Here is a 16,167-nt window from a genome sequence, read left to right as displayed (position 1 = left end):
AAGATAGAGTGATGTTAAATGCATATACATCTACACGCCTATATATACACAAACAGAGAGTGAGAATAGAGGGGAGAATTCATTAATTGATAAGGCAGTATTTTATTTCTGCCTGTAAATTTCCAGTGGTGAAGTCTGGGAAGGAAATTTGCCCTCTGTAACAAAGTAGTGCCTTTGCAATTAGTAATTTCCATCAGATTTGCAGTACTATAGCTGAGAAAGGATTTATTTTCCCCTCATTTTCTAAAACAAAAAGGTGTGAAATGCAATAATGCTTTTGTTGCTAGAAGGATATGTCTGAGTTGTAAATTTTCTTTCGAAGTAGAGATGGCATATGTTCTGTCCAGAGATACTACAAGGGAAGGATGTCATCTGTCTCCATGTAGTGTTGGGTACTACACCGTGGCAAGCATAGCCCAGTTTTCCTCACCATCTTCCATCTTGTACCCTGGGACAATTATCAGTTGCTGTGGTTGCTCATCTCTAGAGCTGACACTCAGTGTCATATGTATGCCAGTACATTCAAGACCACAGTTTCTTCCAACCCAGAAAGCAGCTGCAAAGAAGAGATATCTATGTGAATCAATAGGAATGAGTATGAGCTACCAGCTTCATGTATTTGTGAAAAAGCCAGCTGTCATCCTATGAATTCCTGAGCAGGATAATTGTTTGGAGACAGAGAAATATTAATGCTGTTGTAAAAAGCATTTGGAATTTGGTGTACATTTCTGAAGTCCATGTTCCCAGTGCACTAAGGGAAAAACATGTCCAGAAGGGATAATGCAGGGATGATGAGTATTATCAGAATGGATCCACTGTCCTAGCAGAGAGAGATAAAATGGGGCCTGTTTAGCAAAACAAAAGCTGAGAGGAATTGCAGTGGTGCTGTGCAAATCTCTAACGGAAAGAAAGAAGTTTCCAAGCCTCATTGAAGTAAGGGGTGGTGACAAAATGCTGGTACTAGTAGGATGAAAAACCTGAACAGTCTGGGATGGAATTGTTTGATCTGTGATAATCTACCTGTAACATGGAGATGAGGCTCGAGGAACCTCCTGATTTTGCGTTTCAAGATCAATATGATTCCTAATCCAGAGATAATAAACAGTTTACCATTGAGTTTTAACAATTACAGCTATTCAGCTGCAGATCTATTACTCTGAAGAAATACAATAACATGAGGATATTTATAATTTCCTTCTCAGGTCCAGGAATAGTGAGAATTGGAGCAGGAGTCAATGGAAGCAGTAGGTACACAGGGCTAATGCAGGATGTAAGGCTTTATGAGCGTAAACTAACACAAGCAGAGATCTATGAACTCCATGCAACTCCTGCGAAGAGTGATCTTCACCCTGTCTCTGGGTATTTGGAGTATCGGCAAGGAGAGACCAATAAATCATTCATTGTGTCTGCAAAAGATGACAAAGAGGAGGAGGGAGAGGAGTTATTCATCCTAAAGCTTGTTTCTGTGCGTGGCGGAGCTCGAATTTCACAAGAAAATACCACTGCAAGATTAAGAATACAGAAAAGTGATAATGCTAATGGTTTATTTGGCTTCACTGGAGCATGTATACCTGAGGTAAGGTGTTCATAAGGGAATTTATAGGTGAGGTTTTGGACAAAGAAAAATAAATGGCAAGACTGATTGACCTGCATAGGGCCTTGATTTCACACTGTTAGTTTTTGTAGCTAAGCAAAGTTTTTCTAGAATTTGGAAACATGTAAGTTCTGTTAATACAGCCTCATTCTCATTGGCATTTGCAATATCGGTTTTAAAAATCCCCCCAAATTATTTTTGTTAAGAAAATTGATCTTATTGCATAAACTGAAGACTAAGGCTTAAATTTTTCTAAAAACACTTTTTTCTTTACTTTTGTCACATCTGAGACTGGGTTGTCAATTAAAATATAAAATTTGATTTTCTTGTTTAGACAATGGATTATTACAAAGATTTTTATTTTATTTTTGTGTCACATGATGTGTTTGAAAGAATTTTACTAAAGGTCATACGAAGACAAGGTCTGATATATTTTTCCACAATCATTTGCTGCCATAAGGTATGAGGTATAAATTGCACATGTGGTGTGAATTTGGTTGATATCACAGAATTACTGAACGGTGGGCGTTGGAAGGGCCCTCTGGAGATCATCCTGTCCACTCCCCCCCACCATCATCCTGACACCCACCCTTTAGATATTTATAGGCATTGATGAGATCCCCCCTCAGCCTTCTCTTCTCCAGGCTAAACAAACCCAGGTCTCTCAGCCTTTCCTCATAAGGGAGATGCCTCAGCCCACGATCATCTTGGTAGCTCTCCGCTGGACTTTCTCAAGCAGTTATATTAGCTGTGCACAGATTTTTTAAAAAAACATTAAATTGTTCTTTGGTGGTAGCCACCACGTATGCAATATATAAACTTGCTACTTGTTTGGGAAGGATTGAAATAAACATAAATAATTTTTACTTCTTTAATTATGAGGGAGAAAGGCATGACACTTCTTTCTATTGGTATTGGATTATTTTGGAAAACAGATTTCAGAATACTTTCCAGTTTGGAAACTGTCATGACCTTTTAATTACATTCTTTCTAACCAAAGGGCTTATGATGTGTTAGAAAGCAGCCCTCTTGCCTGAGTGATACTGGTTTTCATTTCGGTTCAGTTTGCTTTCTATGTGCCTACCATATGCTACGATAATGGATTCCTTCAGTTTCAAATGGCACTGATAATACTGTGGTGCCACAGATCATCAACCAACCATGAAGCAAAATTAAAATTTTATATGGCATGTTAATTGTCTTGCACTTATCTTATGTCCATTTCACCAGGAAAGTACTGGAGGTCTCAGTGATGATGCGGATACACGTCATTGTTTTATCAGCAATTTAGTTGCTTTATGTGTGTATCTGTTTACTAGGCAGCTGAAGCCACATGCAGTATCTGCACTGTGTTACAGAGCAGCTTGGAAATTTGGAAATTTATCTAATGTTCAAGATAGCTTTAATCTTTCTGGCAATTTTCAAACAAAATTATTTTCTAGTTTAGTTCTATGCTCATAATTTTCTAAACCATATGGTCAGTATCAAGCCCTACTTTGTTCCAAATATGTGAAACTGTTGCTGCTGAGGTCATGTCCTCTGTGAAGACAGAACTGTAAAGAGGACTCTTATACACAAAATTTTTCAAAGTTTCTTGTGAATGATAATAGTATAGTTTAATTTTCATATACCTGGTTTGGGTTTTTTTTCCCCATAGCATTTCTAGTTGGGGACTGGGGAATGCAAACCTTTCTTTAAATTATTGCTAATGAAAATTGAAATAATTGGCATTAATATAAAGCAATAGTTTTGATTGCTTTTGACATGTGCACTTCAAGCATATTGATTCGGTCTTTGGCATGTAGTTTGGGGGAAGAGATTGTGTCGGAAACTAACGACAGGGTAATGGTTGTTGGCTTACCTTTATAGTCCACAGACAGACACTAGAAGCTGTGGCAAATTCCACTAAGATTTTTCTGATCACCATCAAGTTGTTTCAGATTCCTGCCACTCCAAAAGTGCTGAAAGTAACATGACAGCAATTTTTTACCTGAACATTTGACTAGCATTACAGAATTCCATGTTTTGCATTTATTGCCTTGATTTACTTTGACAATGACAAACACTACAATTTCTTGCTTTCTTCCAGACTGCTGATGAGGGTTCCACTATATCCTGTGTCGTTGAGCGTACAAGGGGAGCCCTAGACTATGTGTATATAAATTACATTATCTCGCAGGTTGATTCCACTGGCATCGATTACTCTGTAACCGATTTTTCTAACAGCACTGGCACTATAACATTCCTTCCTTGGCAGAGATCAGAGGTAAACCCTACCTTCCCAATAAGTATTCATTCTGTCCTTTGCAAACCTGCCAGAAAATACCTTCTGACAATACTTGACTGGTTTTCGTACCAGAGAGTGTTTCCTTCGCATGGCTTTTGTTACATTTTGCAGGATTTTTTGCATCCCTGGCACCTAGCAAGTGATATGATAGGTGGTTATAGATCTGTACGTATCTCAGTTCAGGCGTCGCCATGTATGCATGTATGTTTGGATGCACATAATATACTAGATATTTTTACATGTATGTATGCATAGAAAATATTTACTAGATTTATTTGTGTTTATATGTATAGTTGAAGTGTGGATAGTCCTCGGCTGAAATAATGGATCCAGCTACTTTAAAACTGGAAAAAGATCAGGTTTTGATCCGAGTATTGTGACTCAGATTTATTTCCACATCAATTAAATAGCAGTCAAGTTCATTGCCACAATCAAGTGTCTTCCAACTGCTCTGTGTCACGTTCTGTCCCTTTTCCTTAACCTGTTTCTATGAATTCAAGCCTGACCCGCAGGACAGGAATTTCACGTTTATGTGAAGAAGGGATGTGGGACTGCAATGCTGTAGAAAGTTAATATGTTTCTGTTAGTGTTTGTAAAATAGAAAGGATTAATTGTTAGCAGAAAATGCTGTCCTCGGTTTCACTTTTACCATTCTGCTGAAGTCAGTGTGGACTGACTGAAACTCACTGGCACCATTTGAAAGGATCCCAGTGGCTCCACTAGAACTGTGGATCTGGTCCCAGTTAAGCAATGCAAGTGATTAGAGCTTGGCAAAAGCCTGTGATATCTGAAAATAGTTTGTTCGTGTCACTGTTCATTCAGTTTTCCTTCTTCACTGCATTGAATTTACTTACTGCATTGAATACAGTCATATAAAGTGAAAATTTCCAAAGCTTTTCTAGTCAGGCAACATGGTTGAGGCCTGCATTATGCTATCTAGTGGCAGAAAAGGGGTGGTATTCCCTCTTGCTCCACTTCTGTGTGGTCAAATTTATTGCATACATACAGAGGAGTTACTGGGCAGACTAAAAACAGGCTGGGAGCTGTTGCTCATCAGGTGAGGTATCCTAAGAGACTTTCCATTGATGTTCGTAAGCTACTCATTCCCATACCTCTAAATACAATCAGCTACTTAAACCTTTTATTCTACATGTTTGTCTAATCATATCACAACATATAGAAAGCTGGAATTGTCTGAGGTGAATATTTTAGCCTGTGTAGAGCAGGTTATGTTAATTAATAGTATGATCTGCAATCTCGAGTGTCAAGTGGCATAAAAAGCTTGCTTTACTTGCTCTCTAAACTGGATCAATCTCTGTAATTTCTCTTCAGAAGTACAATTTCTTCAAGATTTTGAAATCTTTCAGATATGTCACTTTCAATATACATAATTTAAACTGGTTATTTTAATATATATGTTAATAAATTGCTTGCTTGGTTATGTGTTATGTAACTTGAAGTACTTAAGAAATTATGCCTTCCATTTCTAATAGCTTGGTAACATTGTTTTTGGAATACATATTCTAAACATAAAATATTATCATAGAAGTTAAGTTAAATATGTGGAAAGCAAAAATGTTGTCCTCACTACTCTCAGAACTACATAGCAGATACAGCTGACTGACTAATCAAAGAATCTGATGAGTTAGTCAGGGTCATAAAACTCGTGATGTATGTTGCATGGTTTGATTTCTCCATGATTTGATCCTTCTCTAGGTGTTAAATTTGCATGTTATTGATGATGGCATACCGGAGCTAAATGAATATTTCCGTGTGACATTAGTCTCTGCAGTGTCTGGAGATGGAAAACTAGGTTCAACTCCTAACAGTGGAGCAAGTATAGATCCAGAAAAGGAAACTACTGATATCAGCATCAGAGCCAGTGACCACCCATATGGTAACGATGATGGAGACTATACAGTCTTGTTGCAGATAATTGTGTAGGTCTAGCTCAACAGGTAACTTTGCTTAGCATTGATAGTTGAGGAAGCAATGCCAAGTGTTCCACTTCATCCAACTTGAGATTAACTAATAATTTGTGTACAAGAGTGAAAACCGAGTAATTATTCTTGAGAATTTTACGAAGAGGTAGCGAATCTTCCCTGACCAAACAGGTGATGATTCCCCACTGGGAGCAAATAAAGGCTGCACGTAGTTGATCCTGTGCAAGTTTTTCTCAGATGAGAATTGCTGACGAAGAGGGACATTTTTGCATGATTATTAAAACAATAAGTAGCCAATACTATGACATAGTGAGGCTCTTTTGGGAAGAGCTGGATTCATTATTGTGCTGTGGCTGTGTCAAGACTGATATGGATATCAGCAAGAGAATGGAAGGTACACAGCACATCCCTGTAAATAGCGTGATTGAGGCCCAAGGGCATATCAATAATTGATTTTTAGTTTCAGAAATGTAACAAAATATAAATGTTATAAGTGATTTTGTTTCAACTGATTACCATAATTTAAATTTGGTGAGAGAAGTATGTAAGTAACACTTCTTGTCTGCCAGGTCTATTACAGTTCTCTGTGGGGCCACCTCCTCAGCCAGGTGATGAAATGATTCTACCAGCATCTGCTGTGCCCCATATTACTACTAAAGAAGAAGTAGGACACATCAGATTATTGGTAGTTCGTGCACAAGGCCTTCTTGGAACAGTTCTGGTGGAGTACAGAACACTGCCACTTACAGCTTTCAGTCCTAAAGATTATCAGGTATGCCCATTGCCAAGGTGTGTGTTTATTTTGGAATTTAATTAGCTATTTGTCCTGGAGGTAGCCCTCAGTTTGGGTATTTTAGCCCAGCTATGAATCTTTTCAACAAAACACTTTGTTTTAACTGGTGGTGTGATAAATGCGTGATATTAATTTTAAAGTATATATTAGTATGTGACTTTTACCTCCTGTGTGTGCAGGATGTTTTATTTCCTAGGAAAAGTTTTATTTTTTTATTTTCTTAAAAGAGTTGTCCCTGGAGCAAGGAGGGATATTTGCTATTGTTGCTGGGTGAATTGAATTTGTATAAGCATTCAGGTGCATGTACAGGTTATGATTATGTTTGTGCATACTGGGATTTGTACATGTTCAACAAAATAACCAGAACATATCTGTGTTTGCTTCTCTAACTGATATTCGTGCAGAAAAATGTAGATGAGTGCAGATGCTCATAATTCTGTGAATTTAGATGTGTTTTTCTCATAACAAAGATTCAGCAGGTATTTTAGAAGCTTAAACTGAGAATAGTGGGTGTTTTGACAAAGAAAATCAAGGTTCTATTTCTTTTTTCTTATGGATGAAAACATTAGACTTGAACAAAAATGTGAAGAGCTTTCATATTGCAGGCTGTTGTGGGCACGCTGGAATTTCAGCCAGGAGAAAGATACAAGTACATTACTGTTAACATCACTGATAATTCTATTCCTGAATTAGAGAAAACTTTTAAAGTGGAGTTGTTGAACCCAGAGGGAGGAGGTAAGGCACATACATCAATCCGTTGGTGGTATTTTCATGATCTCTACTCATCCATTAAAATCTTACCTTTCTTAGGTGTACCATTCTGTGTTATTTCTAAAGACCCCTACATCCCCCAGACAGCTGTAATTGTTCTTAACTGTTCTTGAGATAGTTTGTTAAACCACCAGATCCCAAGGAAAGTGTATTATTACCATGTATTAGGCCACTGAAAGGCAATTCCTGCTTTTCACTTTATATAATTTCGTGGTGGATAATGAGAATTAAAACAATGTAAAAATATATAAATTCCATTTTTTTTAAAAAAAAGGTCAATATTTATAAAATATTTAAGGCTAAACAGCCAAAGTGGGTTTTTTACCTGCCACCTGGGTGAAATCAGAGGAACTGTGATAAACTGGCTCATAACGTGTTCAGCTGGATTACAGCAGTAGGGGACTGTGGGTACCGAGAGGCCGAGGGAGTTGAGTTGAGCTGAGCTGGAGAGGCAGCTGGTAGCTCTGTGGAGGAACAAGGAAAACCTCAAAGGAAGTCTTGCTGTGAGATGCTAGTCTCAGAAGGGATGGCAAGCGTCAGTGCCCTTGCCACATAAAACCACTCATCCCTTACTGAATTTTTTTCCATTGGAGAAATTTTTTGAGGGAGATTGTAAAGCTGGTTGGAAGAAAAGAAGTAATTATAAATCTTGGCAGCCATAAACTGACTTCTATTAAGCAATCCAGAAATGTAAGTGTCGTGCCATCTGGGAAATTGTATCGTGCTACCTTGAATGAATCCAGCTCTCTACTGTGACTACATCTGTCTGTTTGGTGCAGCATGGCCTTAGTGATGCTTCCGATAAAAACTTCAGGCTTCCCATGCATGTGGACTTTTTGATTGAATACTTGTTTTGTTAAAAAGAACCAAACTTTTCTCTTTAAATATGTTTTATTTTTTGGTCAGAAAACTTACAGCTAACTTCAGATATTCACTAGGCACAAACTCTTAACACAAACCTTCTTTTTGGCTTTTCCAACACAGTTGCAAGCACAAAACTTATGGTGAAGTCTCCATAAATTAAGCTTTCTGTAGATTTTTCCAACTTTCTGACATATGTTTTCGCTTTGTGAGGAAATATGAGAAAAAGAGAGTTGGGGGCAGCGGAGGGGTTAGCCCCTGGTTTGTTTTTCCTTTAAATTCACATTTCCAGTTTCTCCATGGCAGACCTCATTTAGGAGTGAGAAAGGGGACACAAGGAGGGAAAGAAAGAGAAAACAGAAGTTTGTGTTTTCTTCCCTTCTGACCTCCCATTGGTATTTCCAATGCCATAAATTAAATAAGACGTGGCAATACAATACTTTTTCTGACTTTTATCAGAAATCCTGTATACTTTCATACCCAGAATTGATGCCTTCTTAGACTACTTCCCTCTCTTTTTGTGTTGTCCAGAAATGTTTAAATTACTTTCTGCTTCCTCTTTATTTATAAATGTATATATGTGTATATATCTGTATGTCTGTCATCTTAAAGTTGCTGAGCTCTTTAGAAATGATGGCAGTGGTAGTGGTGATGGGAACGTGGATTTCTTCCTTCCGACTGTCCATCAACATGGTAAGCATTTTCAATTAATCCTATTTTTTATTGCTAACTGTAATATCTGTCATAAATTACTATACTGACACAACATGTCAGTGTTACTTTACTTGCAGATATTGGTGATTAATTCAGATTTATCATAAAGTTCTGTCAAAACATTCCCTTCCATTTTAATTCAGGCATAATTTCAATAGTTGGTATTTAGTATAACAAGAAAAATAACAGCTTCTATACCATCAATACTGTATTGTTGTAAAACACAATATAGTAATTCCAGAAGTTTTGTTTGAAAATTGTCAAATTTTATGGAGAGCAAAAAGCAAAGACACTTTTTAAATTGCAAGTAATTTAAAACTTACCTGGCTGTATGCTTTTATATGTGCTTTATTTTACTTTGATTCTCTGCATGTCAAAAATACTTTTAAAGAGAACTAAGCTCTGTTAGATTTTTTTAAAGGGAATTTTTGGTAGTTTTTAATTTCTTCCCTTTAAGTTGGTTTTATGTCATGATATACAGGAAACAAAGATAATTTAATACTGAGAAAATTTTAAAAATACTAGATGCAGAAATAACATAAAATCTGAGCCCTAATCATACAGGGCTTCAAATGAAACCCTACAGACCTGAAAATGTTATATGAGCACCCATTGTCCAAACTGAATGATTTATTCATATGTGACAGCCTAATTTTCAATTTTATTTGTAGATGCAAAGGATTTCTTTTTGAATCTGAGTGTATCTGTGATTTAGCCACTTTTTGGAGCTTCCTGGGTTTTTTAAAAGTGCTATTTCCTTGTTCCTTGTTTCCAGAAATTGTTTTCTTAAGTGCCAGGCTCATTCTGTCTCTGAGCAGCAAGTTATCTCACCCAAGACAATCTTTTTAGCAGTAGAATTTACCGGACTTTGTTTTAATTTTTTTTTTCATTCCAGCTTATGTTAGGATGAGACCTGCATTCATCTGGTCTATCTGCTTACACTGTGGTTTACCATATAACTCCCCGCCATCCTAAATTCTGCTCCATTTTCATTCATTAAACCTGTAATTTTGTTTCTATTCCTCTCTTAAAATATTCATATTTATTATATTTTTTTGTGTTGCATAGTTCCACAGAAGGGCTGCGATAACTGTGTTATTGAAAGTAATTTCCTTATCCATGTGGATAGTTATCATGCATTTAAAAAAAACAAAGACAAAACAGCATGGCTACTCCAGTCATGCTTTCCTGTGTATTTTTTGTAACATATTTCTTCAGCTGTTTGCTTTCTTGTAAGAAAAGATGCTACTAAAAAATAACCCTTTTTGGCACTTGCAATTAACAGCCAGCTTGGGAACTGCATCCCGCATCCTTGTGACTATTGAGGCTTCTGATGATGCGCACGGTGTGTTTGAGTTCAGTAGTGAGTCACTCTCGGTAAACGGAACTGAGCCTGAAGATGGAGGTAGCACTATTGTGCTGCAGGTTAGAAAGCTTCGAGTCACATATTGCTGTGCAGTCCTCTTCTGTCTCTGTTTTTACTGGGCGGTCTGTGATGTTTTTCCGTAAGTCTATAGGGTTTATAACAACGTTATCATGCACCTCTCTCTGCCATTTCATACTGAGTTTTCTAATGTGTGTCATTCAACGTGACACTAAAATGATCTAATAATAATATCCACAGGTTTAAAATTACACCTACTTGTTTACATTTGAGATACTACTATTTTAAAATAAGTGTCAATGATACAAAACAAAGCTAAGAAAGATTACACTGTTTTTTTAAAACACAAATTTATTTTTAACCCATTGTGTCATTGTCTTTACGTAATTCCAGCTCATACTTTTATGTTTTTCTTTCCCGTAGAACAAAAATATGCACATCTTTGTATTTTTTGCTTAGGTTGTGAGGACACACGGGGCCTTGTCTCAGGTGACACTGCACTGGATCATAGTCTGTGATCTTACCAAAGACCTGATCTCTACAGATGGGAATGTAACATTTGACGTTGGCCAAGCGAGAGCAAATATTACAGTACAGGTTTCTCCTGATGAAGTTCCAGAGTTGGATGAGGTGTTTTCAGTTTTGATCATCAATGTCTCCAGTGGTCGTCTTGGAAATCACACTAATGCAACATTAACTATTTTAGCTAATGATGACCCATATGGAGTCTTCATCTTTTCTGAGCTAAACAGACCAATAAAAGTTGAGGAAGAAACAAAAAATATCTCCCTGACAATAATAAGATATGGTGGTCTCCTCGGTACAGTGATGGTAACATACAGAACTATTGGCAATGATGAAGAGTCACCCTTTCTTCCACCTGATGTTGTTAGAGCAGTACAGGGAAAAGATTATATACCCATTACAGGTTACATGGTCTTCACAGCCAACGAAAGTGAGGCCACAATATCTTTGCCTATTTTGGATGATGATGATCCTGAGAGGTCAGAATCTGTTTTTGTGGAGCTAAGCAGTATTGTTCTGATCGAGAAAGTACAGGATCGGCCAAGTAAGTATCTTATATATGTAAACCCTACAGTTCAAATATGAAGGCTAATATTTATATTTAACAGGATGAAATGCAACAAGTTAAATGATAAACTTTCTACCTCTGCCAAACTCTGTATAGTTAAGAGATCTGAGTCGTCTGCCTTGTGTGATGTTGGCATGTATTTCCTTTAGCGCAGTATTTTGTCAGGAGTGGATGAGCATTTCTTTATCCCTTTTGCATCACCTTATTGAAGGTCTTTCAAGCCAAGTAAGTTATAGTGTTGGTTTTGTGCAGTAATACCTGTTCATTTAGTGTTGTTTCTCTATAGTTCAATATTAAGAAATAACTAAGCTAGTTCTGCTTATTGAAAGCCAAAAAAGTCTTTTAAAAATAAAGCAGTATAGAATTACAGCCTCATGTAACTTTTTTAATGTAGAGAATGTTTTCTTCGTCCTTTATTCAGACAAATTGAGGTCATTACAGCCTGATTTGTGCTTCAGAGCTTCTTGATATGCCTAATGGCTGCCTCCATCCCAGATTAATCTTGATATTAAGGGAAACCTCAAATATAATTCTGCTGGGAGTTTGAAATGTTATTTATATTTCATCATAGCAAGTGTAAAAATGAAATTCTTCTGAACTGTATTAATCTTACTACTGGCCTTATAGGCAAATAAATAATTTCACATTACCTCACCTCTTCCAAAAATTAAGGCTTATACCCTCCACAGCAGGGTACAATAATAAGTTACTAAAAATCGGGAATTTTCTGCCATCACATAATTCAAACACCAAAAGTATGTTGGTGCGGTTTGTAGTTATACTTGGTCCCATTCTGAAAAAGATAATTTTGTTGAAAGCTAGTGGCAACTAACCACTAAACTCACATGTATGTCTATGAGCTCTATAGCCATAGAGAGCAAGGACCTCAGGCACCCCCTCACTAAGTTTTCTTTACATTTCAGTTGTAAATTCCCCTCGACTTGGATTAGTGGGTGAGACAATAGCTCATGTAATTATCAATGCCAACGATGATGCTTTTGGAACACTTCAGCTTTCAGCTTCAGCTGTGCGAGTTGCTGAAAATTATGTTGGACCAATCATTAACGTGACCAGAACTGGGGGAATATTTGCTGATGTTTCTGTGAAATTTAAAGCTTTGCCAATAACTGCAACAGCTGGTAAGAAATCATAATAGCAGAAGTATGCAGTCTGTGCTAACGTGGAAAGAGCATACTCTATGCTTTGAGTAGTCAAGCAAACAATTGTGCATGGAATGCACTTTTGTATAATAAGTACAAAAACAAAAAAGGTTGTGAGACATTTACTCACTCTGCTTAGCAAATAGGAATCCAAGCCCTATGGGAGAAATCATGCGTCAGCTTTTAGAAAGCTCTGAGACATCATCACTGAAGAATCTAGCAAGAGAAATGAGTGAAGGAATTGGGGTGTTTGTTTCCCTAGTAGCCCACCACCTCTTCAAAAAAAGAAAATAAAACCATAAAAAAATACTATTGTATTATATGTAGCTACTGTTTAGTCCTGTGTACATATTTAAACCCACCACGCATTGTGTAGGTGAGCTTGTTGGAGAAGTAGTGAGAACTGGGAACTCAGCTGTAAAACAGGCAAAAACCAATCAAAACCCAAGAAGACTTGAACTTTTAAAAATGCAAGGTTAAGTTCTTCAGTTGGTCCCTGCTATAGAGAAGGTGCATAAAGAAAAGAGCAAACTTATGAAGTGTGCAGGGTCAAAACCACTTAGATGGTTATAAATCAAACCCACTGTCTTTCAGCTGTGTCTAAATTGAATAGGCGGGTGGTACATGCTCTGAGAACTGGTATTTTAGTTTCCTTTTTGTGTAACAGACTTTCTAAGTAAGTGTGTAGCTAGATTGATGTCAGAGTATGCCTTCAATTAGTTTCTGAAGCAGAGCCATTATCTAGTGTATCACAGCTGTCCATCTAGACCTTCTTAGAGAGAAGTTTGCCTAAATTGAGGTCCACACACAAAAAGTGCCCTTTACTAAAATCCACTTTGACAAAGGTGCTTCTGTTCACTTTTATCCCTTGGAAAGCCAGAGAGCAATTAGAAATCAAAGACAGAAACATCTTGGTAATGTGACCACGTCAATGGAAGACAATAATGGACCTTTTGTAACTACCTCTTGGCCTAACAATGCAAACTCTGTTTTGGCCAAGCCAAGTTTTATTTTAATCCATCCAGATATCAAAAAGGCAATGGGAATAAAAAAGACTGTGAGGTCTGGGTCTGAAGATAAAGAAAAAAACATTAACAAATGGAGAAATGCATGTGTAAGCAAAAACAGGAGATAAGTATGACTGATGATGTTCAATACACTGATCCATAATGCATTAATATTCTGTGGTTTTTATTGTTTTGTTTTTTTCATCTACAAATCTAGGCGAGGACTACAGCGTAGCCTCATCAGATGTTGTCTTACTGGAAGGAGAAACAAGTAAAGCTGTGCCAATTTATATAATTAATGATATCAGTCCTGAAGTTGAGGAGTCATTTTATGTTCAGCTGCTAAATCAAACAACAGGAGGAGCCTTGCTTGGATCTTTGACTAGGGCAATTATCACTATTGAGGCTTCTGATGACCCATTTGGATCCTTTGGTAAATGAGTGTTATTTGCATATTTTCTCTCTTCTGTTAACACATTTACTGTAGATTTGTGGGTAAGCTGTTACTGGGCAACTGAATAAAAACTTTCAGAAGATAAAGTTGAAGCCTGGATGAAGACAGTAAAGGAAAAGATAAGATGAACTAAATTAAAACATGTAATTAAGGAGTAATGGTGCTTTAGTATAACAAAAAAAAAAAGTATCATTTAGTCTGTTGATATAGCAAGATTTTGGTTTCTCCCAATAGTGATAGATGGATTTTAGTTTACTTTTTTTATCTAAGTGCTGCGTTTCTGCAATAGGTTTAAGCCAAAATCTGCATTCTAATATTTGTTGCCTAAATATTCTGATACCTTTGTTTTAATGGATAGTCAGCCAAAGCAGGTTTAAAAATCTGGGGAAATTAAAAAATGTAAAGGGACATTAAAAAATGTAAAGGGACATTAAATTATATTCTCTTATTTTCTGTCAAGTACTTTACTTTTTCTTCTGCCTATTATAATCAATAAAAGCAATTGTATATACTTTCCAAAATTAGTTTCATTACACAGGTTTTGAGAAGGGCTTTGGTGATTTAAATAATTTAATGATATTTTGCAAGTCTTTTTTGTTTGTAGTTTGTTATTTGGTGTATTTTGTCCTGCTTTTCCTTTGACTTACTCTTTTCTCCCTTCAGTACCTTACTTAATTCATCTTGTTCCATTTTGTCAGTAGAAAGTGGTAGAGGAAAGACAGAAAAAAATGTCAAATATAAATAATTCCAGATGGGTAATTAATTAACTTAATTATTAAAAACTAGAAGTTTAATACAAGGAAGGCTTTTACTTGAAACAACTTTAGCTGGAATATGTTGACTTATTCCTTCAGTAAGTGGCATGAAAGCTGCTACAGAGTTTCCTTGCTGAAGCAGCTCATGGTTAGCCTTGAACAACGGGTATGTTCAGATAAACTTTTTGGGTGAGGGCTTGATTATCATGCTAATTTCATCTGTGGATGAAAATATTAAAAGTTTGTTTTAACTTTGAACCTGATTAAAAGTGATCTACTTGCGCAAGCAAACGCAATCAAGTGAAGTAAAACTGTGTACTTCAGGAGTTGATATAATTTCAATTTTATTGTTAACGTAAAGCATCTCTCTGTGCTGTGCTTCAGTTTTTCAGATTACCGAATTCACTGTGGAGGAGCCTGAGTTTGGATCAGCAGCCATAAATCTGCCAATAATCCGCAATGCTGGTACACTTGGTAATGTTACTGTTCAGTGGGTTGCTACCGTTAGTGGACATCCTGCTGATGCTGACTTGCAGGTCGCCCTGGGTAATATTACTTTTGCTCCTGGGGAAGCCATTCAGATATTGCTGTTGGAAATCCTGGCTGATGATGTTCCAGAAATCGAAGAAGTAAGTAAACCAGTTATGGGTTTCTTGAATAATGTTACTGTTTAACTTATAGAAATGTGTGCAAAGAAAAACAAAGAATGTTCTGGCAGGAAGGTGTGAGAAGTTCAGATTTTACTTTGTGATTTTTGTTAGAAATACCAAAAATTGTTTAACTGCATTATTTCTTTTTCTTTTTTTTTTTTTTTTTCTTTTGAGATTGTCCATGTAGAATTAACTGAGGCCTCCAATGGTGGTACTATTGGGTTAGATGGCGTGGCAAATATTACAATACCTGCCAATGATAATCCTTATGGCACAGTTTTCTTTCATCAATCCTTGTATCGAATTCAGGAGCCGCTAGAAAGAAATTTGCTTGCAAATATAACAGTCAGGCGAAGGTTTGTATAATGTTTGCTTTACTTATATCTTTTGGTTTTTTCTTTTTCTTTTTTTAGCCTTGGCTATAATTTCACCTGTCACAGTCCTCCTGTATAAGTATTTGTATCAATTTCTTGATCTGCCAGCACAACGCATTTTTATTTCATATATGTTGTTTTTGAACTAGATATCTGCTTATTAGAAATATACAAAGTACTCAAACGTACTATACCTTGTAATGTACAATCTAAACCTAATGTACACAGTGTACCTGAAGCTTCACTTTGCCTATTTAATTGTCAAGTGTCATGGTTTTAGCTGGGATAGAGTTAATTTTCTTCACTCTAGCTGGTATAGTGCTGTGC

At 36.6% G+C, this 16,167-nt stretch overlaps 1 protein-coding gene across 1 annotated transcript in view; it reads left to right on the top strand.

Annotated features, from left to right (window-relative positions):
- ADGRV1 (adhesion G protein-coupled receptor V1) overlaps positions 1 to 16,167 on the top strand; it is a 275,402-nt gene that overhangs the window by 39,622 nt on the left and 219,613 nt on the right. Inside the window, exons 21-32 of the mRNA XM_075079982.1 lie at positions 1,203 to 1,576; positions 3,684 to 3,860; positions 5,598 to 5,778; positions 6,394 to 6,596; positions 7,223 to 7,352; positions 8,862 to 8,942; positions 10,249 to 10,388; positions 10,807 to 11,416; positions 12,364 to 12,579; positions 13,825 to 14,040; positions 15,201 to 15,445; positions 15,641 to 15,822. Of these exons, the coding sequence (XP_074936083.1) occupies positions 1,203 to 1,576; positions 3,684 to 3,860; positions 5,598 to 5,778; positions 6,394 to 6,596; positions 7,223 to 7,352; positions 8,862 to 8,942; positions 10,249 to 10,388; positions 10,807 to 11,416; positions 12,364 to 12,579; positions 13,825 to 14,040; positions 15,201 to 15,445; positions 15,641 to 15,822 (2,755 nt within the window). The remainder of the gene's footprint in view (positions 1 to 1,202; positions 1,577 to 3,683; positions 3,861 to 5,597; positions 5,779 to 6,393; positions 6,597 to 7,222; positions 7,353 to 8,861; positions 8,943 to 10,248; positions 10,389 to 10,806; positions 11,417 to 12,363; positions 12,580 to 13,824; positions 14,041 to 15,200; positions 15,446 to 15,640; positions 15,823 to 16,167) is intronic.

Source organism: Phalacrocorax aristotelis, chromosome Z (assembly GCF_949628215.1).
Source record: "Phalacrocorax aristotelis chromosome Z, bGulAri2.1, whole genome shotgun sequence".
Classification (NCBI taxonomy): Eukaryota; Metazoa; Chordata; class Aves; order Suliformes; family Phalacrocoracidae; genus Phalacrocorax; species Phalacrocorax aristotelis.
Note: the sequence above shows the minus strand (reverse complement) of the source record. Positions and strands in the feature narration are given on the sequence as shown.